Source organism: Watersipora subatra, chromosome 5, assembly GCF_963576615.1.
Source record: "Watersipora subatra chromosome 5, tzWatSuba1.1, whole genome shotgun sequence".
Classification (NCBI taxonomy): Eukaryota; Metazoa; Bryozoa; class Gymnolaemata; order Cheilostomatida; family Watersiporidae; genus Watersipora; species Watersipora subatra.
This window is the reverse complement of record NC_088712.1, coordinates 13,636,253-13,663,296: the sequence shown is the minus strand read 5'-3', so window position 1 is coordinate 13,663,296 and position 27,044 is coordinate 13,636,253. Positions and strand designations below refer to the sequence as shown.

General features: G+C 33.7%; 1 protein-coding gene across 2 annotated transcripts; it reads right to left on the bottom strand.

Moving 5' to 3' along the window:
• Nucleotides 1-2,568: 2,568 nt before the first annotated feature.
• LOC137396874 (arylsulfatase B-like) lies at nucleotides 2,569-24,891 on the bottom strand. 2 transcript variants are annotated; one of them, XM_068083180.1, is made up of 11 exons: nucleotides 24,629-24,891; nucleotides 23,236-23,364; nucleotides 22,154-22,262; nucleotides 20,858-20,970; nucleotides 20,351-20,500; nucleotides 17,769-17,927; nucleotides 16,940-17,130; nucleotides 16,636-16,801; nucleotides 15,219-15,313; nucleotides 7,992-8,139; nucleotides 2,569-3,159 (listed from the first exon to the last, which is right to left on the bottom strand). In XM_068083180.1, the coding sequence occupies exons 1-10, from the start codon at nucleotides 24,861-24,863 to the stop codon at nucleotides 7,993-7,995; spliced, it is 1,494 nt and encodes a 497-aa protein (XP_067939281.1). In that variant the 5' UTR covers nucleotides 24,864-24,891; the 3' UTR covers nucleotides 2,569-3,159; nucleotide 7,992. The 2 variants fall into 2 exon arrangements, with proteins under 2 accessions (XP_067939281.1, XP_067939280.1); XM_068083179.1 differs by lacking the exon at nucleotides 2,569-3,159 and adding an exon at nucleotides 4,029-4,494.
• Between the last annotated feature and the right edge of the window lie 2,153 nt (nucleotides 24,892-27,044).

Here is a 27,044-nt window from a genome sequence, read left to right as displayed (position 1 = left end):
TTGTTATTTTTGCTAGTCCTGCTGTTAGTTTTGCCAGATATGTCATATATACATCAACAGAACTATATTTGCTAATAGCAAAAGTTGAAATAACTTTTCGATGATTAAACTTGTTGGAATTGTTAAACAAAGCTAAGAACAAGTAATATAAAAGAATAAAACATATTAAAATTATGTTCTAAACTTATCTTCTTTCAAATAAACTTGTGTCAGGATGTCTGTTTAGAGCCATAGCCAGTACACAACATGTCCCATTTTATTTCAGCAACAAACTTTTTTTTCCTATAAATCTGTTCACTGTTCCTTTCCTTACTTGAGTTATTGGATACATGATTAATCACAGACTGTGTCATAACTTCATCGCAGACTTATTCAACTCTACAAATAACTAAATTTCTCTAAGAGACAACCACAAGGTACTTACTGTCGAATATGTACTAGTTTTTGACATTGACCACTGTCATTATCTTGTATTTGTATATAGCTGTTGTCATATGCTTTGTTCATATTGACTCACTCATCTTTTATGTAATTCTTATGTAATAATCCTTTTACTCTCTTGTCTAACTTATGTAGTAAGTTAGTTGCTGTTTAGCTTTCATATATACAAGTAACACTTACTTCAAATGCCAACTTGCTTGACAGCTTTCTTAACATTTGATAAGTTGCTTATGTTTACCCTCTGTATCCTGAATAAGTTTTATTTAAAGGCAGTTAAGCCAGTGTTCTCTTGAAGTATTATTAAATTGAATAAAATATTAAAATGTTTTATTCTCTTTTAAATGTTTTGTTTTGTCTGAAAAGATAACTTTAATGAGACTTAATCTAACACATATGTTTCTAGCAATAAAATGGAAAACTAGAAATACACCGACAATGGAACTTGTACAAATGTATATAACTTACTTAATAATATATTTTACCATTGCATGTTCAAATTAAAATTTAAGAAGTTATTGCAACTTGTTTAGTTTTAACAAATTATTCAAAAAAGTATAGATAAAACCCATCCAATTAAAAACAACATAAAATAATACAAAAATGAAGTAAAGGAGGATGGTGAAGGGGGCAGATGTAAAGAAGGTAACTGAATTACCATAACATTGTGTACATGGAATTCAAGCTTGGATTGTTATATGGCTTGTAGCTGTGCTATATTTTTTTTTTGTTTTCAACTTTTTCAATTTCATGTGTAAAGATGAGATACTTTAAAAAAATTGGAGCATAATCTTTTAAAAATTATTTCAAGTGTAAAGCAAAATATTTGCTTTATGTTTACATCAATTGATTGTTGGTAAAGCTCATTGTAATAGCAGCAGTAACATAGGACATAGTACAGCAGCAGTAAGATTGTATGAGATAAAAAGGTATACTTTGTATTTACTTGATAAATTTTAATTTTAATATTACTGAAATATAATCCTATGACCATAATAATCAAAGTTAATCATGAATAATCATGATAATATTATTATGATATTATATATAATATATATTATATATATAATATATTATATATAATATATTATATATGTAATATATATTATACATATATTATATATATGTGTGTATATATATATGTATATATGTATATGTATGTAGATATATAAATTTTATATAAATATAGTATATGTGGTTTACCCTGTAAAGTAAAGTGCTCAACAATCGAGTCAATTAGAGCTGTGTATGAAGTTTATTAAAAACATATATATTAAAAAAAAAAAAAAATATATAGTTTACTTCCATTTTACTTTACTTCGCTTTACTTGCCATTTTACTTCTAATATTGCATTTCTCCTATTGCAGGGAGAGATATAAACATATAATCTTTTCTTTCATTATTGCTGTTTGTTGTACATAATAACACCCAGTACATTACAGCTACCATTGCAGCTATCATTGCAGTTCTCCTATTGCACTGCAGTGCCATTTGACTGCTAATATTGCATTTCTCAACCAGCAGTACCCTTTCTTTTTCCATTATCAATTTGGTCGTGGGCTGTACGACAGGGGAATTTCTAATATTATTAAAGTATTTTGTTAAATTATAGTGTTATTAAATAATAATATTATAAATTTATACCATTACTAAAGTATTATAATAATAATTATAATATCATTAAATTACTAAGCTATATCACTGTATTATAAGATCATTCGATAGTTAAATGCATTATTTTCAAATAATACTATTGAACTTCAATATCGTACGATGATATTGTTAAATTATAATTTCGATAAATAATATTATCCCATTATAGTATTCGCATACTGCAATATAATAACGTTACAATAATAACTGACACAAAAATTGATTCATTATTCAATTATAATACAATTAAATTGCAATATTATCAAAGTATATCATCAAATTATAATATTAAATTGTAATACAATTAAATGAAATTATTGTTACATTATATTATCAAATCATAATATTGTTAAATTATAATATTATTAAATTAAAAGAAGATCATATTACAAGATTAATTAAGTTATAATATTATTAAATTATAATATTATATACATTAGTAATAATAGAATACCGAAAATTGCCAAAGTCAGTGAAGTTAGTAAAAATCTTAGTTTCTTGTTGAGTGAGTAGAATAGGAACTCACACAAGGAGCTAGTAAATGCTAAGGTTACTTACCTATGGTAAGTAACCTTAGTAAGGTAAGTAACAATAGTGAGTAACCTGAGCCTTGCATGGTAGGGCAGTAATGTGACTACACTGACACCATCCAATTAAGGTCACTTGATGTTTAGACAGTGATGAACTGTTATCTTGTGCAGAATGCTGACCAGCTGATCTGGTTCGGCCAATGATGGGAACTGTCCTGAATGCCCACTTGGCATTATAAAGTTTTATGTCTTGAAATTGATGCACTACAGAGAGTGTCTAGAGAAACTAAAAAAGGCAATCTCAATACAGCCAAATAAAAGTTATGCAGAGCATAGAGACAAATATTACCACACTTCCACACATACCATCACAACATATTGTAAGAACAGGTAACTCCAATTGTAGAAGTTTCAGCTCAATGCTATGTAGCCTGTCCATTGGTTAAACATTAGGAGATGGCCTGTTGTATCCATACCCAGTTTGATAGCGATTATCTTGTCATGGCTACCTTTTCTGAATACTCCATGCTGTCACATCTGTCACAAAAATAACATCTATGAAAATCACCCTAATATGTGAAGTTATAACAGCCACTGCTCTTCACTATCATAGATTTCTACCAGGTCCAAACTTGAAAGTTTTCAGTTTTCTATTTGCATGATTCCAATTTTAGCTAGCGAACATGCAACCGTATCAGTAACTAAAAAGGTGACCATGAATTTTGCTAGGACTTAGCTGCCCAGCCAGACAAACCTTTGATTGCTGTGCTGGCTGAAGATGTATGAATGCTTTCAAGGCTTCCCCTTACTGAAGCTTGTGTATTACTGATAGCATATTTAACCTTACCACGCTACTACCCATCACATCACACAATCTTTGGACATTTTGCCTTATTCCTAACTTTCCCATTTCTGCATTTGTTACGGGTTTAAAAATACAGTGTAAGCTATGTCCAGAATATTTATACTCATCTTGCCACACATACGACTAACATAATTTTCTGTTTCAGGACACCAGCATACTACAACCACTATCACATGTTTCAGTTTATAAACTTTCCGTTACTACAACCTTCTGTAGCACTAACCCAACTTCTCTGCAATACCATTAGATTATCAACTTTAAAAACATGTTTGCTCAACTTACTAAATAATTCCTGATTTCTGTCTTTTCATAATTTTCCCTTTTAGTATGTAAGGATAAACATGTTGTAAAAGAATACTATAAATGCCAATGAAGTTATACATACATAGAAGCTTACCTCAAGAAAAGCGTAATAATATGACAAAGATTCCAGCTACCAAATTACTAACATGCAGGAATATTGTTTATCTTGAATGACATCGTTGCTGGCATTTAACATGTGTCACGAAGATTGGCATGTCACTATAACACATTGTTTGGATAGCTGGTGTCACCCGCAGGTATATGGCACTTTATTATGAAAAAAACTCAGTTTATATTGCAACAGAAAAAAGATCGCAAAATAACAAATTTTCGTTGTAAAAAAGAAATAAAATGGCGAAGAACTACAGGCTAAAGAACAATGGTGGAAAAACTACTAAATATTGACTCTTGAGTAAGGGGCGAACGGGTATGGAATGCTCGGAGATTGAGAAAGATGAAAAAACATTACAAATATTAACAAAAACTATTAAATTTAAAAGAAATACTAGTTTGAAAGAAAAATTAGAGAATAATGAATTTTACATGATATCAGAAAATTGCAGAAATGAGAATTATGCAAGCAGCAAAAGTGCAATGAGATGAAAAGCTATGATAACTCTATGGTGCTTGATAACTCTATGGTGCTTGATAACTCTATGGTGCTTGATAACTCATTTCTCTTCAGAGTGTGACTTTTGGCCAATCTGCAAAATAAAAACATCTGATAGCAAAATGTCTATTAAACAAGTTAATATTCCAATGAAGTCAAGGTCATATTTTTTTAAGATCATATATTCAAGCAGAGACTGAAACTGTGAGAAAAGAAACTATTGGATACAAATAATACAGTTTTACAGATAATACAGTTTTACAAATAATAAACTTTACCTGCAAAAAGTCCAGCGAAATCCCAGGCTATATGACTGCACAATTCATGTAAGGTCTACATACTTAATTATAATAATATGATTTGATATTATATAATAATATATATAATATTATTATATATTATAATAATATTGTATACTATGACAGTAGGATAAATTAAACTTATTGAGTAAAATTAAAGTTTTCGTTTCTTTAGATAATTTTAACTTTCTAGCAATGACTCTTTCATGGCTTCTTAGATTAAAACAAAAATTTACTTAAAAATGTTTTGCTACTCCCCACTTTAATTCAGCGATCAAATACATTCAACATAATTATTACGAATTTATCGTTCTTCTGAAAATAAAACCGATGAAAGATGGTTAGACACAAAGACATATTAGTAAATGTTGTGAGGTAATTATTATCATATTGCCTCCTTGCTGACTCAATATTCTGCATTTTATTACTGCTCAAATGTTGCTTACTTTAGATTCACCTCATTATCTATATACTTACTTTTTGTGCTAATACTTACATATATATAAACAACTAAATGAAAATAGAAAGTAATAATTACCATATGTACAACATAAAAATTACCTTATTATATAATTATTAACATATAATGATTACCTCATTTTATGCTAATACTTACATGTACATAAATACATGTAGCTACATGTAAGTAGAAGGTAAGTATAATTATTGTATGTGCAATATACATAACTGATATATTATTTATTGCTTATATTATGAAGCATTAAAAGATAATATGTTGTCTCACTGATGCCAATCTCTAATAGGCCAATCCTTATAACCAACGCGGTGCAAACTGCGATGCCAAAGAGTTATTGTATTTTTATAAGATAGCCGGCAGGTAGGTGTTTAAAAGGCTGGTTCTCAAGAGCAAATGAAGTTTCGAGACCAAGTATCTGTAGTGACTCAACAGAAGGCACGGTGCATATCAGTGTGTTGGTTCTCAAGAAGGAATGCAGTTTTGAGACCAAGTATCTGTAGTGACTCAGCAGAAGGCACGGTGCATATCAGTGTGTTGGTTCTCAAGAAGGAATGCAGTTTTGAGACCAAGTATCTGTAGTGACTCAGCAGAAGGCACGGCGCATATCAGTGTGTTGGTTCTCAAGAATGAATGAAGTTTTGAGACCAAGTATCTGTAGTGACTCAGCAGAAGGCACAGCGCATATCAGGGTGTTGGTTCTCAAGAGCAAATGAAGTTTTGAGACCAAGTATCTGGAGTGACCCAGCAGAAGGCACGGCGCATATCAGTGTGTTGGTTCTCAAGAAGGAATGAAGTTTTGAGACCAAGTATCTGTAGCGACTCAGCAGAAGGTACGGCGCATATCAGTGTGTTGGTTCTCAAGAATGAATGAAGTTTTGAGACCAAGTATCTGTAGTGACTCAGCAGAAGGCACGGCGCATATCAGTGTGTTGGTTCTCAAGAAGGAATGAATTTTTGAGACCAAGTATCTGTAGTGACTCAGCAGAAGGCATGGCACATATCAGCGTGTTGGTTCTCAAGAATGAATGAAGTTTTGAGACCAAGTATCTGTAGCGACTCAGCAGAAGGCACGGCGCATATCAGTGTGTTGGTTCTCAAGAAGGAATGAAGTTTCGAGACCAAGTATCTGTAGTAACTCAGTAGAAGGCACGGCGCATATCAGTGTGTTGGTTCTCAAGAACAAATGAAGTTTTGAGACAAGTATCTGTAGTGACTCAGCAAAAGGCACGGCGCATATCAGTGTGTTGGTTCTCAAGAATGAATGAAGTTTTGAGACAAGTATCTGTAGTGACTCAGCAGAAGGCACGGCGCATATCAGTGTGTTGGTTCTCAAGAAGGAATTAAGTTTCGAGACCAAGTATCTGTAGTAACTCAGTAGAAGGCACGGCGCATATCAGTGTGTTGGTTCTCAAGAACAAATGAAGTTTTGAGACCAAGTATCTGTAGTGACTCAGTAGAAGGCACGGCGCATATCAGTGTGTTGGTTCTCAAGAACAAATGAAGTTTCGAGACCAAGTATCTGTAGTGACTCAGTAGAAGGCACGGCGCATATCAGTGTGTTGGTTCTCAAGAACAAATGAAGTTTCGAGACCAAGTATCTGTAGTGACTCAGCAGAAGGCACGGCGCATATCAGTGTGTTGGTTCTCAAGAATGAATGAAGTTTTGAGACCAAGTATCTGTAGTGACTCAGCAGAAGGCACGGCGCATATCAGTGTGTTGGTTCTCAAGAATGAATGAAGTTTCGAGACCAAGTATCTGTAGTGACTCAGCAGAAGGCATGGCGCATATCAGTGTGTTGGTTCTCAAGAAGGAATGAAGTTTTGAGACCAAGTATCTGTAGTGACTCAGCAGAAGGCACGGCGCATATCAGTGTGTTGGTTCTCAAGAAGGAATGAAGTTTTGAAACCAAGTATCTGTAGTGACTCAGCAGAAGGCACGGCGCATATCAGTGGAAAGCTTGGATGAAATCGGTAAAATAATGTAGAAACGCATAGCATTTACATGGACTAACAGACAGACAAACCTAATGACAAAGTGGGACTTATTAATATATAATAACAATATATGATATACATGTATATAATAACACAGCATATTAATATTTATGCAATATATTATATATTTAATATACTGTAATTCCTACATTGCAATCTGACTACCATCATGGCTTTGATTAACTCTTTTTGTTTTGAATACTGAGTAGCCTGCATGATGGTGTTTAATAGATTGGTTCTCAGGAAACGGATGAAGTTTTGAGACCAAATATTTTTAGTGACCTGGTAGAAGGCACGGCGCACATCATAAGTTTAAATGAAATCGGTCAAGGAATGAGGAAATGTATAGGATTTTCGCAATATAACAGACAACCTATTTCGTCATAACAGACAAAATAGGTTTTATTCAAAACCTATAAATAAGGTCAGGAATTTAAGGTCATGTAAAATAAAGGACACAAACTCTGTCGAACGAAAAGCTCAACAGAATTTATGACCACTGACACTTGCCTAGCATTTTTGTGTGAAAAGCTTTTTCAGTTTGTATTGCAAAATATTTTTATTGTACAAATTAAAGGGGTGAATTTTGATGTTTTTTCTCGAATATGCGGTAAAGAAAGTGTTCAAAGGCTACCACACAAAAAATAGACTTGCGCTTTCATTCAGGCTATACCCTATTGGGTGCAATAAAATGCAAGAATCTGTAATTGTATGATTGCGATTATGAATTTTGCCCTCGTGTGTCTGGGCCAAAACCGAATATTATTTAACAAAAAATTAACTACTGGGACAAAAAATCAGAGAATGTGGACTAATTACCTCATAGCCAGGGTTTCCAAAAGCCTCCATGCAATGCAGGGTTGCACCTGACATCTGGATCAGGGTAGTTCACAGGCACGGCTGTTTGGTTATATGCTGCCAGCTTCAGGAGGAGCATATCGACAATCTGTGGATACTTCGAGCTGACCTAAATATGAGCGTACAGAAAAGGATAACTACTTGAAACTCTAGCTGAAAGGTCATGAACTATGTAATAACGATTTTAGTTTACTCACAAACAAATTATAAACTGCTAATACCTAGACAGAACCCTTTTTGTGACTAGTTCCTATTGGTCCTAGTTCTCTGGATTTTCTAGAACACCAACAACTGGAGATTATAAGTCAATTGGGCTGAGCAATGAAGGATAAGAATGTATTAACAAGTTGACCCTTGACCTGACAGCATGACACAGATTAAATGATGAAAGGGAATATTACTTGGATTAAAGTTGGGAAAAAATTATTGCTCATGACGAGGCATGAAGCAGCACGACATAAGACAGCATGACATGATGATGAAATAGTTAAACCTATAATATATCCAGAAAAATGCAAAATTATAGCACAAGAATAGTGATAATAATAAAAATAGTAACCCAAATTAGGAAGATAAGAAAAAAACTGCTGATTTAAACAGACTTTTTGTACCAAAACAGAAGCCACTTCTTTTGTAGCCACTTCACTGTAACGTCAACAAGCACCAGCTACGATGCTATAAAATTGCATTCAAATGAGAATTGTCCCATTGAAAACCTTATTCAGGCTAATAAAAAATCATTGCCAATGATGTTTGCAGGTGTCAATATTGCTAATGAAAATGATGAGATTTAAATTATCTAATTTTTAAAACTAGCTTTTAAAGGCTACAGCTTTCATACATTGAAAGAGTAACACATGTGATAAAGTGCATCTCCAGGTTAGGATTACCCTGTTATACAGTTTTTTCGCATGACGATGTGGAACACGATGTTTTTTGTCTTTACCGTACGAAGTGTCATCCGCTATATGATATTAACCAAAATTGCCACAATTTAGGTTAATATCACAAACAATTGTCACAAAAACCACAATTTAAACTTGGCTGTTGGTATGCTGAATACATCAAAATAATGAACACTCCGATATGCTATTTGCTGAAATCGCACTCACAAGACTTGAAAGAGATACGATGCAGTCTCGCAATTCAGTGTTATTCATTGTAAGCAGTAGTAAAAACGAAATCGGAAACAGATAGATGATAAAATTGTAGACGATGACAAAGTTGATGTTTAGTAACGTAAAACACATAAAACTAAAACTCAGCTTCAAGTGTGTGTTTAGTAAGCTAAATTCATGTTGGTTAAATTCAATGATAATGTTATATTATATATTATAATGACTATTATTATATTACATGATTATGAATATATTATATTCAATAATTATGTTATACTTCGGTCTCGAAAATAAGACTTCCCTACAGTATGTACTGCACATAGTTACAATGTTATATTTGATTGCAAATCATAACCACTAAATACGCTAAATATATTAAAGTTACTGTAGGTAACTATAGTTATTAAGGTAAACATACTATTTTGTTACTAGTTTTTAATATGTACAGTACATATACAAATTTAATGTTTTCTACTAGGAAGTGTTTGCATTAGATAACTACCATAGGTTTTTATTTGCAAATCATAACCACTAAAGACACTAAAGTTTTTGTATGTAACTATAGTTACTAAGGTTAACATACTATTTTGTTTTTTATGTACAAAATGCACATAAAAATTTGATGATTTTCACCAGAAGTGTTCAGATTAGATAATAACTATGGGTTTCTATACCCCTCTATACGACATTTTCGCCAACGACATTACAATGCCAACACTGGAATGAATTAAAACCGTATGGCGAGGGTTCACTGTATTGTATTGTCTGTGTATGCATGATTTGTACTCGATCTGGATAGTACACATTGACCATAGTAGCAATATATTCTGTTTATTGTCACCAGCGATTATGGAGAACACAGCCATAGAGTTATCTCCCCCTAGAGTGATAACTGTGCATTCAACAACACGAGCGTTTCCGGTGCCATCAAGGAGCGTTTAGGCCACGCCCCTTTTTTGTGCTAGTCACTCGTAGTGATTGACAGAACAATAACATCAGCCGTGAGAATGATCATTAATTTGCACAGTAATTATTGCTCATATTAAAGAGATGATGATTATAGTTTATTACTCTAATATATGCTTATTATTTAAAGCAATTCAATACTTACATGACTTGCAAAGACACTGAATAGACAGTGTTAAGTAGGTGAGTTAATGCAATCAGTTACTCCAATGATATACAGCCCCCACACATGAGGGGCTGTATATCATTGGTTATTCATAGATAAGATAGATAGTCATACTGGGGTTGTATTACATTGGTGTGATGGGAAACTAATCGACTGCCATCAACTGAAAGTGTTGACATTGTATGGGTGATAGAGTGGTTCATTGTCACCTCAGTTCACAAACAGCCCTTGCATGTAATATTAGATTTCAATACATATCAATCAAATACATAGACTAGCTTGAAGCAAAGATGTCCACTAGTTAGTAGACATCTCTGCTTGATGTAAGCAAGCAAAAAGTTTGAAAGTTAGAGTGGCAAATGTTGTTATATGTTAGATAAAAATAAATTATACTTAATTATACTAAATTATAATTATTTAAAAATAAAATAGACTTTTTATTACTTTATTTATTAAATAAAGTAATAAAAAAGTAGTTGTGAATTACTTTATTTATTAAATAAAGTAATAAAAATTAGCTATGATTACAATAATTTTTATTGTAATCATAGCTAAACAGATTATATTTAGCATTACTTGCTAATTATTTTACATTTAAACACATTTACAGTTTTATTTTTTTCCTAATTTATTTCAACAAAACACTTCTTTCATGATATGAAATTTAAAAGTTGTAGTTGTTTGAAAAAGCTTGAAAACATTTACAGTTGTTTTTATTTTCTCTCTTCTCTTCATTTATTTCAATTACACAAAACACTTTTCATAATATGTAGTTTGAAAGTTAAAGTGGTAAATGTTGTTATATGTTAAATAAAAATAAATTATACTTAATTCTACTAACTATAATTATATAAAAATAAAATAGACTTTTTATTACCTTATTTATTAAATAATTTTCCATTGTAATCATAGCTAAACAGATTATATTTAGCCATTACTTGCTAATTATTTTACATTTAAACACATTTACAGTTTTATTTTTTTCCTAATTTATTTCAACAAAACAATTCTTTCATGATATGAAATTTAAAAGTTGTAGTTGTTTGAAAAAGCTTGCAAACCTTTAGAGTTGTTTTCTTTTTCATCTTAATTCATTTAAACTGCTTAAAAATATTTTCTCATGATATGAAGTTTAAAAGTTAGAATAGTAAATGCTATATAAAAATAAGTTTTCTGTCCAAATACTTTTTTATTACTCGGGCAACACCGGGTAGTACAGCTCATAGTTGATGGCAGTTGATTAGCTTCCCATCACACCAATGTAATACAACCCCAGTATAACTATGTATGTTATCTATGAGTAACTGCTTGCATTACCTTCACTTTCACTCACTATCTATTCAGTGCCTTGGCAAGTCATGTAGGTATCAGGGATTATGTGCATGTCACAATTTCCATTTCCATAATTCATTTCCATATTATTTCCATTTCCATAAAAGTTCCATAATTCATTTCCATATTAATTCAATTTACATAATTCATTTCCATATTATTTCCATTTCCATATTATTTCCATTTCCATAATTCATTTCCATATTAATTCCATTTCCATAATTCATTTCCATATTGTTTCCATTTCCATATTATTTCCATTTCCATAATTCATTTCCATATTAATTCCATTTCCATAATTAATCTCCATATTATTTCCATTTCCATAGGATTTCCATAATTCATTTCCATATTATTTCCATTTTCATACTATTTCCATACTTGTAAAATAAAATTTCCATATCCATTTCCCTAAAATTATGGAAATATTTATGTTTATGGAAATGAAAAAGTAAACATTTCCATAATATGTTTAGCAATCCCTGGTAGGTATTGAATTGCTTTAAATAATAAGCATGTATTAAAGTGATAAACTATAATCATCATTTCTTTAATATGAGCATTAATTACTATCTCAGCTGGAATTCATGATCCTTGTTTAACCCTTCTCATGGCTGATGTTATTGATCTAGTCAATCACTACGACTGACTAGCACAAAAAAGAGGCGTGGCCTAAACGCTCCTTGTTGGCACCGGAAACGCTCGTGTAGTTATTACTCTAGGGGAAGATAACTCTATGAACACAGCTGACAGCTGAGAATCACATAAAGGACTGCCACTGTTAGTAAGTCCATACTCCATAGCTACCCTAAGACACTTATGTATTCGCGGCATCTAACTTTCGCATTTTCGCGGTGTCATCCTCTCGCGAAAATTTCATGAGCAAAACTAAACTATCATAACGAACAAGTGAAAACGCGAAGGTAAATAGCTTTGTTCGTTGATATCCACAATAAAATCGTCATATGAGAAATGCAGGCAATTTTCGCCTGTGGGAAATTTCTGGTAAACTCAATGGGAAATTTCTGGTAAACTCATTATAGCTAATACACAGACTGAGCAGCATGGCAAAGCAAATTAAGATGATATCATTTTAGTCACCGAATTTGTAACTGATGAGGATGAAAGTCTGGTAGGTGAAGTCATACAATTGAATAATAATTATTGTAGTGATGAATTTTATTACCAACCAAAAACAATATCAACCCTCATCAGGTCCAACCACATTATACAGTTTTGGTTGTGAAGTTGGTTGTTACATATCTATTTTCTTCTTCTTGGGACTCGAGTGTGAAAGTCACGGCGGGATGGACCTATACGCCATTGATAGTCCAAGAAACAAATGGCAGCAAGTGATCAAATTGAATTATCGATCTCACCCACACATTTCAACCTGCGGTTTACAAATACGAACTAGTCCTAAATTGATTTTTTTTCTTATTAGTGAACTGGACCTGAGGAATGTAATCTGTTTTTTCTATTGCATTTATTTTCACATCACTATATTTTCGCACTCATCAGATCCGCGAAATTAAGTTGCAGCAAAATTTTACTCTGTGTGCTACTCACGAAACTAAATATTAGCGAAATAAAAGTGTCCTAGGGTATAAGTTATGAGACAATTACGCTATTAAAACACTACTAGAAGAAAGCGTGACTACACAGGTAATAAACTACTACTCACAACATGAATATATAAACACACGAATGATACATGCTAATATGTATCACACTGTATCCTTCGTTTTTTCGTGACGTCATTTTATCGTTGTCGGCCATTTTTATAGACGATTTTATCGTTAAAAACACGAAGCTTTTGCAATGATATTTTGAAAACAATGTTTTTTTTTTGCAATTTTTTTATTATAGTATCAAAGCAACACCTAAAAGTACTAGTAAATAAAAGAAAAACGATCGTTTTCTACAAATATTGCGGCTTTTTCGTGAACGAGCGCATGTGCAAACGACTTGATGACGCCAAAAAAACGATGGATTTGATTTCGTGGCACTAACAGGTTGGGTATCTTGAAAGAAACGTGATCGAACATTATCAAGCGCTAAGTCATGTTTACTCAAACAGTACTGCTTTATGTTTTAGGTATCAACTAATAAACTAAAAAACAGAAAACCAAAATGCATGAGGTTATCAAACGACCTTTAAATACTCAATGCTGATTGGTCGATTATTTGAAAACCACCCTTAGCTAATCAGCACTTGTCACATATTAGAGAAAGCAATTTCAGTTGAAACACCATGCAACCACAATACTAACACATGAGGGGGGACATATGTCTGGAACCTTGACAATGAACTGCTCAAGATTAGCCAGTCTGGAGGAATATAACCAAAAACTGATAGAGCAGTCATCATCTACTCTATGAACTGTCAATACTGACGATCTCTATGACCTATTTAATAAACCACTTATTATTGCTTTTATAGTTACTAGTAACCTGACAGTCCAGTGTGCGGTGAGAGATCGTCAGGTGTGCAAATAAGGCGCAGAGAATAAGAATCTGCATAGCAAATGCGCTCACTTGGTGAAGGTTTTAGACTGATGGGAATTTCATGAGTTCAAACCCTGTGTGCAGCAACCTTTTGTTTCAACCTTTAACCCTGGCTTCAGACACGGCTCTTATTATGGTAAATATTGTATAAATAGGTAAAACACTGAATGTAAAAAACAAATTTATAAATAAAAAAAATAAAATTACTTATTACATATAAATAAATTTTATATGTAAAAGAAATAAATTGGCAAGTTATTTCTACTATAATAACAGCCTTTTCCGTTTGCCCGTCCTTTCAAGCTGTCCAAAACCAAGCGAAGCTAAGAGCTTTAGGAAATACAATTATATCAGACAGACATCGAACTTGGTTATCTGGCTATGCAGTAAGATACAGTCCGAATGCCAGACGACCATCTTGCAGCATCATAGAATAATTGTGGATATACTAGTCTATATAGTATATCTCAACATTTGTCGCTTGTCTGTTGGTCTGTCCGCCGTACATGTGTCAAGTTACAGCGATAAAGTTTCAAGAATGAAAAATCCACTACGAACTTGATTTGAGCTCGGAACATCCAGGTCTACAGACAGGCAGACTAACCCACTAAGCCACATAGCCTACTTGCTATACAATGAAATAAGTTACATTACATTTCATTTGTTTTCATTACATCGGTTAAAATACGTATAATGGCATTTTGTGACGCGTCGCATGCAGTGGCTTTTCGGCTCCTATTATAGCAAGTTTAATAATATAAGCAAGCTTAAGTTAGTAGCTTAAGTTAGTAGCTTAAGCTACTCAACTTAGCCAATTAGCTAAACTTGCAACTAACAAATTGTGTTTGCCAACTTTGCAAATTTGCAATAGGCTGATTAGTGAACTCAGCCATTGGCAACTACATTACTTGCCAATATTTATAAGGTGTTTTTAACGCCCATGCAATGCCAGGCATTTGCCTAGTAGTCAATAAAAGTGTATTTCTTAGCATTTGGCCTATTCTCAACTGACTGTTGATGATTATAATAAAAAAAAAAGAGACATCAAAAGCTAGCTATCAAACGGTCAAAATGATGAAAATACTCGGTAAACCCTACCTCGAACTTCTCGAAAGGATCTAACGCTATATTAAAGAGATAAAGATTCTGTGTGCCACTGCTGGTGGTGTCACTGTCATTGAACCTTGCAGAATCTAAAACAAAAAGATTTTTCTGGAAAAATCTGAGCAAAAAGCTGAAAATATATGATTGGAACATAGTCAGATTATATGTAGAACACAAGCATTTGATTGGCTAAGGATAAAGAATGAAACACATTCCAACTGCAAACAGTCTCTGTGAGTTGCATCTGTAACTCATAGCGATCACAAAAATTGCTTTAGTGGTCACTTACATATTAACTAAACATAAACACTAAGTTATTGCTAAATGTGGGTAGATTTGACAACAAACATGATAAACTTGGATGTAAATAACTTCTCTGAACAGCACCTATTACCATGAAAAGACACGGAATGATGATGCGTGCGTGATGGATTTGCTAAAATATTCACAGCATAACTACAACCAGTCAGTCATATTGACTGTTTCTATAACCCTAAAGTGATCAAGAGTTGCCTGCACTTTAATAGAAAGAATGATCAATGGGGTTAATTCAATCAAATCTCTACTTACAAAACTTCAACAAGTGAAATCCACCAAACATGACATAATAATTGAGTAAATATTTAATTTTACACATGGTTGTAACTTTTTGATAAATCAGTGATGAGCCTGATAAAAATTAAAACTGAAATGTAAAAGCTGTTTGTTTTTACATTTCATTTAAAATATTTAAAATTATATAAGGTGTATTGGTTTAAACTTGAGCAAATCAATTGTGAGACGCAGTTATGGTGCATATCCCTACCACCAGAACTACCACCAACTCCATCTCTGAAGTTATACGTTATTGAGCCCTCACATACAATCGCCTCTAAATCCATTCGCCTACATGGATGATCGCCTAGACATCCATACAACAGTGATAAATATTTTTTTAATGACTGTTACGATATTTTATACATAGTTTTTTCTACAAAATTTTAAATATTCTATTTATTTTAATGCTTTGGTTAATTACCTGTAGTAGTCGTAGAGGATTCATAAAAGGCTTTCAGGCTGTGAAATGAATTAGTTTACTCTAATGGGAACATGTGTTCCAGCCTGCAGTGGTTTGAACATACAAGGGTGCTCTCTAAATGAATTTACTTCGCATGTAAAAGTTTTCTGGTCTCAATCCAGACCCAAAGAATGGTTGTAACATGCTTCCAAGCTTGAAAAATTATCCATTTCTATTTATTTTGGAGACAAAAACTGCCAAGATGTAAGGAAATGACTTTCAACCATTGTAAGACACTACAACCTTTAATTTGACTGTCTTAATAAACAGTGCAATATTTTGAGGTCAGTTCAGATATTTATACCAGATTGCAAATAAAACTTATGATGTCATGGACATAAACTGCTGACTTACAATCAGGAAAGAGGGTAGGCTCAGGCACCCATCCATCAAATCCAGGGTCACCGGTGAGGAGTTTCCAATCACCATACCTAATGGCAGCCTGCACTGATGTGTCAAACACCTTGGATACAGATGTGCCTTTCACTGGATACATGGGATCTATGTTATGTAGAATTTCCTAAAATATCCCAGTAAAGCCATTCGCTGAATTGGATGAATGATCATCACCATATTGGTTAAATACTGTTGAATGTCATGTTAATACAGAAAGTGAACCATTTTGAATACAAATCTACTACCAGGAGAATCTCCTCACCTTTCTTGGACTGGGTAGCCCGAGGTTTATTGTGTCCCACAAGCTAAATCCATCAGGTTTGGTACCCACCATAGAGCCCCCTGCCAGGTAGACTAGTGTAGGATACCAGTCGGTGATATGAATAAGTTCCCTGCTCACCACCCCGTGTCTCTTTAGCAGAGGACTTGAAACAAACCCTACTCCTCGCACTCCTGTTAAACATAGAGTTATCATACAATGCTTAATCAAATACATAGAGTTATCAGTGTACCATTTATAAATCTACATAGAGTTATCATACATTGCTTACTCATATATGCAGAGTTATTAGTGTGCCATATAATGGTCTACAAGCTGAATGATAGCTTCCACTCTCTCTGTTCATACACTTTACATATTGTTATACATTCATACTATAACATAGAGTTATCATACACGCTCACATGCATACATAGAGTTATCAAAGATTTGTTTGATGAATGACAAAGGTAATCAGCAGAACTCTTATTAATTTCCATGAAAGTACCACATTGTCGTACTGATAGTCATAGAGGTATTAGTGTGTCTCGTACAGATAGACATAGAGGTATCAGTGTGCTTTCTACTCTAACACATTGTTATCAGTGCATGGATTACCGAAGAACGTCACACTACTTAACAGTGATCCGCAGTTACTGAGATCAAGTTAATAGCGAACATAAAAGTGAAATAATAGAATATACATGATATAATAACGTAACAGTGATATAATATTGAAATATGGTACATGATAAATTGTTACTAAGAACTCAATTCTGATAGCTTGATGAACCATCACGACTCTATTAATCTTAACCTCATAACTGTTTACCTCCTTCCCAGTATGTGGCTTTTCTTCCTCTCAAGGGTGCGTTGTTACCTCCTTCTATTGTCTGTCCACCGTTGTCCGTAGTAAACACCAGGATAGTGTTCTCCATGAGACCACTTTCCTCCAAAGTACGGGTGATATTACCTACCGCCTCGTCCAAGGCTATAACAACATGAGAATAAGAGCTAAAGTTATTGAAACAGCACATGATAGGCAGGGTCATTGAGTACTGTCAAAATTCAAAATGCTTTCGATCAAGATACTGCAAATTGCATCGATAAAGTTTCAACCTAATTAATGAAAAATTGTAGTTTTTCCCTCTTGTTTTGAAGCTATAAGTGTTTTAATACCATGAAATTATCATCCCTATAATCTAGCCTCAAGCAAAAATATGACAGGCCTTTTTGTCCAATTACAATGAAAACAACCAATGACAATCAGTGGATTTGAGTCAATAAGTTTTTATTTAATGCTAGCAAACTTGAAAAATTGTCAGCTATTTTTCTGGAGGAAAAATACTTTAATAGCATGAAATTGGCCGACTCGCACTGGTAAAATCTACCACAGTTGCAAAGTATATGAGAGAACTTTTAACATTGATAGATGTTAGTTATGGCTGTAAAATAATATTCTAACACATGTTTTTGTTTCTAGTAAAATATCATGTTCATCCAACCAATAACAGTCCGTAAAGTCGTAGAAAAATGGCATTGATAATGACAAGAATGTTGTTTTGTTCTAATTTTTGAAGTGGTGTTTCCATCTGAGTCATGATTGCGGCTTCATGTACACTGTCGAAGCCCTGCTTATGACCATTTCAACATATGAAATTCACAACATCTAAGACAAAAAAGTATTCGATGCTATTTTTAAATTAATATTAAGCATCATTGTAAAAACAAAATAAGTAAAAATAACAAAATAATATAAATTAGTTGTTATAAGTTGGTTACAGAATAGCCATGGTAAGTGGGTAAGGTGACGGCATATAATCAGAAGGTCAGTGGTTTGAATCACAGAAGGACCATTGGTGGTGTTAAAGGTTGACTTGCAACAAAATTCACATTACCGTTATTTGATATGAAGAGATTCACCATGTCTTACTCTGTTGTGTTGTAAGTGCCAAATATGTGGAAATGTGATTACAAGCTCTTAAAAGCTCAAAAACGAACAGAAAATCGCAGCCACACAAGACCGCCGTAGTTTGGATTCCCTTTCCAAAACGGCTCAAATGTGATGTAGTTGTGAGAGATGGTTTCTGTTTACACTTTCTTGCAACCTTATTCGTCAAAATAGTTTCACAAATATACTTCACGCATTCAATAAAACTATGTCTATTGTTCTTACGCGTATATTTTATCGTCATTGTAATGCTGTCACTTTAGCACTGATATCTTATAACTTACCGTAAAAAATCGTTAAACTTTTTAACCTTAGCTCGAAGGAGTACATATCATTGTCTGATAATCATGACGAGCCTGTTGGTCACCTGTGATAATCGAAAAGTGCTGCAAAAGTTATTTGCGAAGTATTGGGTCACATGATCAGAGAACGACTTGACGATTGAATAATGCCGAAACAAAACTGTAAAGTAGCGAGCATCTATATTTGATATGGGGGTCTTTGGTAAAACCCGAAGTGTTTGTCATAAACTAGTAATAGTAAAGTTTTATATTGAGCTTTGTTTTTGTTATTTTGTTTTCTCAGTTTGTATTAGTTGTATCCTTACCGAGTCATCTTTATTGCAATCGCGGCAGAACCGGCTTAATTTAGCTATTACTTGCTAACTCTTTCACATTTAAATATAAAAATTTTTATAGTAGTTTTATTTTTCTTAATTTATTTGACCTGAACATTTTCCTCATGATTAAGTTTAAAAGTTGTTTGTTTACAAACCTTTACAGTTGTTTTTATTTTCTCTCTTAATTTATTCCAATTACAAAAACACTTTTCTCATGATATGTAGTTTGAGAGTCAAATGGCAAATGTTGTTTTATGTTAAACGCAAATCAATTTTCTGACCAAAGACCTTTTTATTACCCTGGCAACGCCGGGTAGCACAGCTAGTAAATAATATAATCGAGTAATGGTGATTTATCTCACACCTGATGATTTTCAGAGTGAGTGATACTAAAACAAAAACATACAGGCATTCAAGTCTTATAAGCTCATTTGATGGACTTCCAAGCACACAGGCATTCATGAAATAAATATTTCTATTTATCACAAACATAAAACAATTTCTTTGTAAGTTAAAACGTGCAAAAATTTACAAGTTTTTAATATAATAGCAACAATATCGTTAATCGTCAATTTGCGATATCGAATCAAATCATCTGGATTTTTGTAACAATCGTGAAGCTCTATTGTAGATATGAAGCCGGAATCTTGACATAGGTAGTCAGTCTGTTCTAAAATATATTGCTGTGTGTCAAAATCGTGGCATGTTGGAGCGAATACTTGTATGCGAATCCATTGCGGCTTAATGAAGTAGATTTAATTTATGAACTGAAGTTAAATCAAGCAGCTTGGGGAAAGTATTTAAACATGTATGAAAAAAATGAGATGACAGGCAAAGCAGGTACCTGAGACCATGCCAGCATATACTCTTCTGTGTTTATCTTGTATATGCGCATACTGTTTCTCATATGACTCCGGTACTTCAAGGGGGCTGTGTACACTCTGGAAGGCCATGTAGAGAAAGAGAGGTGCTGTTGTTTGAGATGCATGAGCCTCTGCAAAATGATATAAAAGCATGCCGAATCACTTCTGGATGTACTTTACAATCCAAGCGTGTCAAATCCTTTTTATCCGACTTTTACATAAGACTAGCTGAATGCTCAGTGTTGCACAAGTATCAAAAAAGCTTATAAACAAGGGCAAGTAGTTTAGTTGCTTGCCACGTGCCATTAGCCTGACACATTGCCAATGGCTAACTTGAGTAAGCTAGAATCATATTGCTAAACTTACTTAAAAGAGCCGTGAGAGCAAGCTTCAGCGACGTTACTTCTTACAATGCAAAACTGCAAAATTATATGATCAACTATGATCTAAACACCTGTCAGAGAGATAACAACTAAAGAAATACGCACGGATGAGCTGCTGGGCATGCCCAGCGAAGAGGTGAGCTGAGTACTCCCCATAAGTGTCATTAGATGCTGTTGTATTCACCGTGTAGTCTATTCCAGAGAAGCTCAATTCCGACCTACAAGTTCAATAGATGCTGACATGCACAAGTGACCACCATAAAATGTCTGTGATAAAATTTCTATCAACTAAGAACACCTTGAATAATGATCATCCCTGCATAGAAAGTTTTCAGAATGCAATGCAAACTTGGGGCAAATACTCCTCTCCGACATATATAATATCTAATATATGAAACCTAAAATTTTTTTTAAACAAAAGCTTTGTCAAGTAAAGTAAGAAAAAGCTGGGCAACAATAAAAATAAAATGTAAAAGAATATAGAAATACTTAAATCAGGTTATTCTAATTATATTTAACGTGAGTCAGAGCAAGCTACATAGGACAATCATTCCTCTGACCAAACTGACTTAGCCATGTAATTATGTAATTACTTGATTTAGAGTAACTTTTACCTAACGAATGTTTGACCCATACTAGTTTTATATGGTAGATGTTACCAGATGTTAGACATGTTACCAGATAGTAAGGAATACTGCATCCAATCACCGTACAGCAAGAACTGAGAGAGATTTTGTACAAATATAATCACTACTATTCGAACATCATTTACATATATTTATTATCTATGATTTATTATCTATTTACTATTTTAACAACATCTACTATTAGATCATCATACACACAATTTTATTAAAGACTTTAGCACACAGAATACCTACGAGTAAATGTAAAACGGGCTAATAACAGAAAATAGATCAAGCATAACATCTGTGAAGGCTAATTCAGGAGCCTACAGAGTTTTTGAGACTCAAAAAGTTTCAAAAAATCTTTTAGAAACATTTCATAAGTATGCTCTGAAATCTTGTTTACATGTTTTTGCAACCTTTTCTATAATCTATAGGTGTTGTTTTTTCGCATGTAGCAACTCAATTCATTGACTATGACCCTTTGTGTTATTACAATGTCTGAACAGAAAAAAATCCAAGGGTTGAATACTACTTTGATTTTCTGTGATGAACACGAAAAATTAGCGATACCGATTGGCTTAACATATTAAGGAAAGTGAAATACAAAAAAACAGTAAAAAAATGAAAAAGGAAGAGAAGATATGGTGGAAACAAACTACCTATGTTACAAATTACCAAAGGTGTGTTTTGTACGAAAAAAAACTGAACCGAATTGCGAAAAGAAACGAAGAGAAATAGAAACAAAGGAAATTAAAATGATGTAAAAACCAACCTGGCCCTAGTGTAGTAGCTTTCACTTCCAGTCAAATAACCTCGATAAGTATCAAAACCTCGTGCTGTAGGCGTGTAGTCTTCTTTATAGAAGCCCAAATGCCATTTACCTGTTAAGTATCACACAACAACAAATATATTAATACTTTGGAAATACTTGTATGCTTAGCCTTATCATTGAAAAAACATAATTCAACAATAGAAACATCTATAAATGTAGATGTATCTACCTAACTTTCTAGATTATTCTAAAAACATCCTGGCTGTCAGATCACTTCAAACAAAAATCACACATAGATGAAAAATACCGATACATTGTGATAAAATCTATTAAAATTTTGCGCAAGGTCATCTTTAACACCTAAAGCTTTACTATACAAAGAGTTGTCCACTCTCTTTATAATCATAAAGTTACTCCCTAAAGTTCATCTTTTCAATCATATCAAACCCCATATGCTAATTATTAAGCCTTCGTCACATATAGCATATTAAAGACTAGTTCACACTATATCGCCATGTCTCAGCATTGATGCCACAATACTATGGTGGTCGTCGATGATAACAATGTTCATAATATCACAAACTCATCCGCTTTTGCATCACAAAATGCTCGTGGCGTACTGTTCTCGATTATCTTTTTAAATTTTCGCAAAAAAACCTCTTTGTTTTCGCTTGCTGAAATCAAAAACTAGTCCCGCAGCGACTAATGTAAACGGATATGAATAAATCGCGCCATCCGGCTCACATGTGAAAAGCGGTCGTTGATGCTCAGCAAAATATCGGGAAAGTTTGACAGCTGCAAACTTTCCCGACGCATCAGCATTGCTTCGTCGATGCCATCGGTTCACGGTTCACATAATCGACGATGAACGCCGAAAGGAAACGCTGGCTAATGGCGATATAGTGTGAACCAGCCTTAATTAAGCCTTGGCAACATATAGCATATTTACTATGCATATTCTATTAACTGGCAACCAATCACTGAGTTCATGACAGCAATTAACCAATCAATATGTAAACTTACAATATATGACAACCTTTTAGCATAAAAACCAAGCTCACTAGTTTTGCCAAACAACTAACCTATCATATGGGTAGAGTATCCGGCTGCTTTCAGTTTATCTGCAAGCGTCGGGTCTTCAAGGGGCAATCCACTTGGCATGCAGGGCCAGATGACTCCGTTTTGGAGTCCAGTGTGTATCTGATAACGACCTGCGAGTGAGTGTCAAAGCCACTTAAATATAGCTTGATACGTTAGATTTTACTACATAAACAGAGTAACCCTTCTCTTCAGTTACTCGATAACAATTGTGAATGAATGAGGGAGCCATGATCTGCGTGATGAGAATCTGATAGGAATGGCACTTATATATATGACACTATATATGTCGTATATGACACTTATACACAGCGGTCTTCCCAGCAGCTTTAAATACAGAAAAAACAAATACCTCACTTCAATTTGAGAAAGCAATAAGGAGAACATGTGGAGGAGAGAAAATATGACCTGGTAAATTGTCTTACTAGGTCATATTTTCACTACTACAAATCTTCTCTTTGTTGCTCGAATTATGAGTAGTCACAGGTGTAGGGGCTACCCAAAATGCTCGGAAAACTATTAATGAAAGAAACGAAGAAAATTGAAATATCTTATCACAAACCTTACTTATGATTGGCTCGCAGTGCCCAAACTGACTTATAATGAAACTGAACTGAATTAATCGCATTCGCAAAGTTAAACTTTTTCTCAATGGGAGCAGATTCAATGGTGTTATAAAAAGACTATGTGGGAGATTATATGTTTGGAAGACTGTAGATACAAAACAAAATGCTTGTGAAGCAAATGTGCTCATTACAGTACAGCTATATATGAACTAAATTAAGGACATTTGAAAAGCGGGGTGAATAAGGTATTTTGCTGAATAAAAATATAAGAACAGCCAATTTTAATAAACCTTTAAGAACAATTCACTAACCGAAGTGACAAATAAAACTGTTTTATCATAATTATTGTCTTGACTTAAGGGTCAAATCGGTCCGTCAAGCTGAATGTTGAGGGTTCAAATCGTGTATGAAGCAATCTTTTATCTTAACCTCTAACCAATGCTTCTAACAAATGTATGAAGGCATGTATGTCATTTATATAAATACTAGTACCCAGGCAGTTCCATGCGCCATAAGATATCATCATATGTAATAGCTATGTGCACAATTATTCCACCAACAAGGTGGTTGAGTGCTGCAGTTGGTATCCTGCCTGGCTGCTAAGCTGAATATGCGAGTTTGATTTCCATGCAATGCATTTTTTCCTAATCTTTGAGCGTGGTTTTGGGCAGACACACACGGCTCCTATTATAGTAAAGAGGGTCAGATATTCAGTCAGTGAAACAAATAGAACAACATAGAATCGCTACTTTATCAAGCTAAGACTAATTCACGGAAACAACCTAACTGTTTTAACAAAAAAGAGTTTTACCTGACATGAGCTGACTTCTAGATGGGGTGCAGATTGGTTGAACATAGTAGTTCTCTAACTTGACACCATTTCCAGCAAGTTTGTCAAGGTTAGGAGTTTTTATCTCACTACCATGATAGCCTATGTCATTCCAGCCATAATCATCAGCAATGATGAATACTATGTTAGGCTGAGAGACAGCTCCACAGGGATAAGTTAGCACGAGAAGTGTCCCTGTAATAGCTAGCCACAACATGGTGTCCCGGTTTGCTTCTGCAGATTAGTACTCTGTTAAAAGATATCTCTTAAAAGTAATCCAAGTCAAAACTATCATCCGTTCACAATACACAACGAAAAGTATTCCACTTTTCTAAACCTGAGTAAAAGACAGACTTAATTAACTTAAAATGATAAATAATAAAATTTTTTATTTCTAATTTTTGTTTTTGAATAAATAAATTAAAAGAACAATCCCAGCTCATCCTTATATCAATTAATAAAAGTTACTTTATTAGAACCTATATTCATAAATATTGCTAGCTCACTGCTAGTAAACCAGAAATCAGTCAATTGGTGGAGGTAATAGTGTCGGTCCAATACGTTGAATGTCATGAGGTTGAGTCCCAAAAAAAACAATCCTTTATAAAGCACTTAAATTACCGCCTGTATCATTTCTCAAGAATGACAGTTTAAAGCAAGACTACAAACAGCCAGCTTTGCAATTATAAGTAATCGATTACCTTCCGACTTTACATAATAATATACCGTAGAACCTCTAATCGAATGTCACCTTTATTTGAACACCACCTCTATTTGAATGTCACTATATTTGACATTTGACCGCCACACATGCATATGCTGTATGCCTTCCACCAGATCATTAAAATATTTAGTTTCAAGACGGTCTGTTTCCTGAATACCAGCCTTCAAAGCACACATGTGATTAGGAACTGGAGAATGTAGCTTCCTATATTTTTGGCTATGCTTATTTTGTGTGCTTTTTTTTAGGTTGAATAAACTAATTGATTGGTATTGATTTAAACACTAGTGAAAGTGTGTTATATCTGATATCAGCCATGTACAGATAGACATGAAGAGAATAGCAAGTCTAAGCACCATTGCAAGTTTTATAACAGACTCTCATGGATATAGCATCTACAAACTCTGGAGATGAGATGATCACCATTACAAGCCAACTTCCTGATTCAACTTACCCAATGTACTATTAGGACATTGAGAACTTGGCATAAGGAAATCTCAGATAATTGCCAAAAGATTGTAGTCATAGAACAAACTATGACAACTTGTGTCATGCGATATCAAGATTCGTATCTGGAACCAATCTACACCAGACCTAATACTATGATTAGGGATTACCTATGTTGAAACATTCGCTGACGAAAAGCAGCAAGAAGTAGCTAGAAACCCCTAAAACTACGACACTCACAATCAGAGCTCTGAAACATATAGTGTAGTTTCACTCCTGGACACTAAGGCTAAGTCTGAATCAATATGAAAGGATGAATATTCACTCATATTCTTCACTCTTTCAGCACAGCTTCATCATGGCAGACAGACGTGTCAGCAGATTAAGTGAAAGAGTCGATTCCAAAGAGAACAAGATGGTGACTATATTTTAAGACTCTAAACATCACTTTATATTTTTATAACCTAGTCTAGAGTGTAACTTATTATACCGTTTTCCTTGTTTTTAAAATAAACAAAGTTTTGAGAGAAACCTGTTTTACATTCCATTTCTTAGGGATCCCCCCTTCCCAAAGTATAGTCTTAAATTTTCACATCTCGGAAGGTCAGTTATTAGATCTTGATTACACTATTACACTAATCAACAAGACAGATTGATTTTAGTCATTAGTCAGGATTAGGCCTTATCTGAGCGTTAGTATTAACACTTAAGCAGTGCATCTGCGCATGGTAATAAACTTGAGCTACTCCCTAACAGTCGTAAGATTACTTGGTTGGATAATCCAATACTATCAATAGTCAACACAACAAGTGCTCAAATGTAACTAATACTAGAAATTACCAGTAAAAGATACGTCCTTATTTCTACAAGCTATACGTCTTAAATAGACAAATTAACAACATTCTAAAACAACAGTAAGAGTGAAAAAGACTAAAAGATAGCCAATGAATGCTACACTTTCATGAAAACAGCTGTCAAAGTTCTTTGCCCATTTCTTTAAGAAGAGCATTTAGAGATTGTTGCATTTTAAAGAAGTTCAATGTAGCCTTTGGTGTGTCTAAATATTTAGAGTAAGATATATTCAATGTTGCAAAGTTGGTTCATTAGATAGGACTCAGGCTGTGAATATATCAGTAATCAGAAAGGGCATGACGCTTCTATCTAGTCTCATTGACCAGGTATCCAGTATGTACATGTACCTTCTGTGCAATACAAGGACAAAGGGTAGCG

What these genes read in the sequence shown, in the direction of transcription:
- LOC137396874 (XM_068083180.1), bottom strand. Translation starts at nt 24,863, where the DNA reads ATGTTGTGGCTAGCTATTACAGGGACACTTCTCGTGCTAACTTATCCC. An exon ending in TAGAAGTCAGCTCATGTCAG is followed by an intron (nt 23,365 to 24,628) that starts GTAAAACTCTTT and finishes ACTCACTCGCAG; the next exon opens with GTCGTTATCAGATACACACT. An exon ending in ATCCTTTCGAGAAGTTCGAG is followed by an intron (nt 8,140 to 15,218) that starts GTAGGGTTTACC and finishes GCTCATATTTAG; the next exon opens with GTCAGCTCGAAGTATCCACA.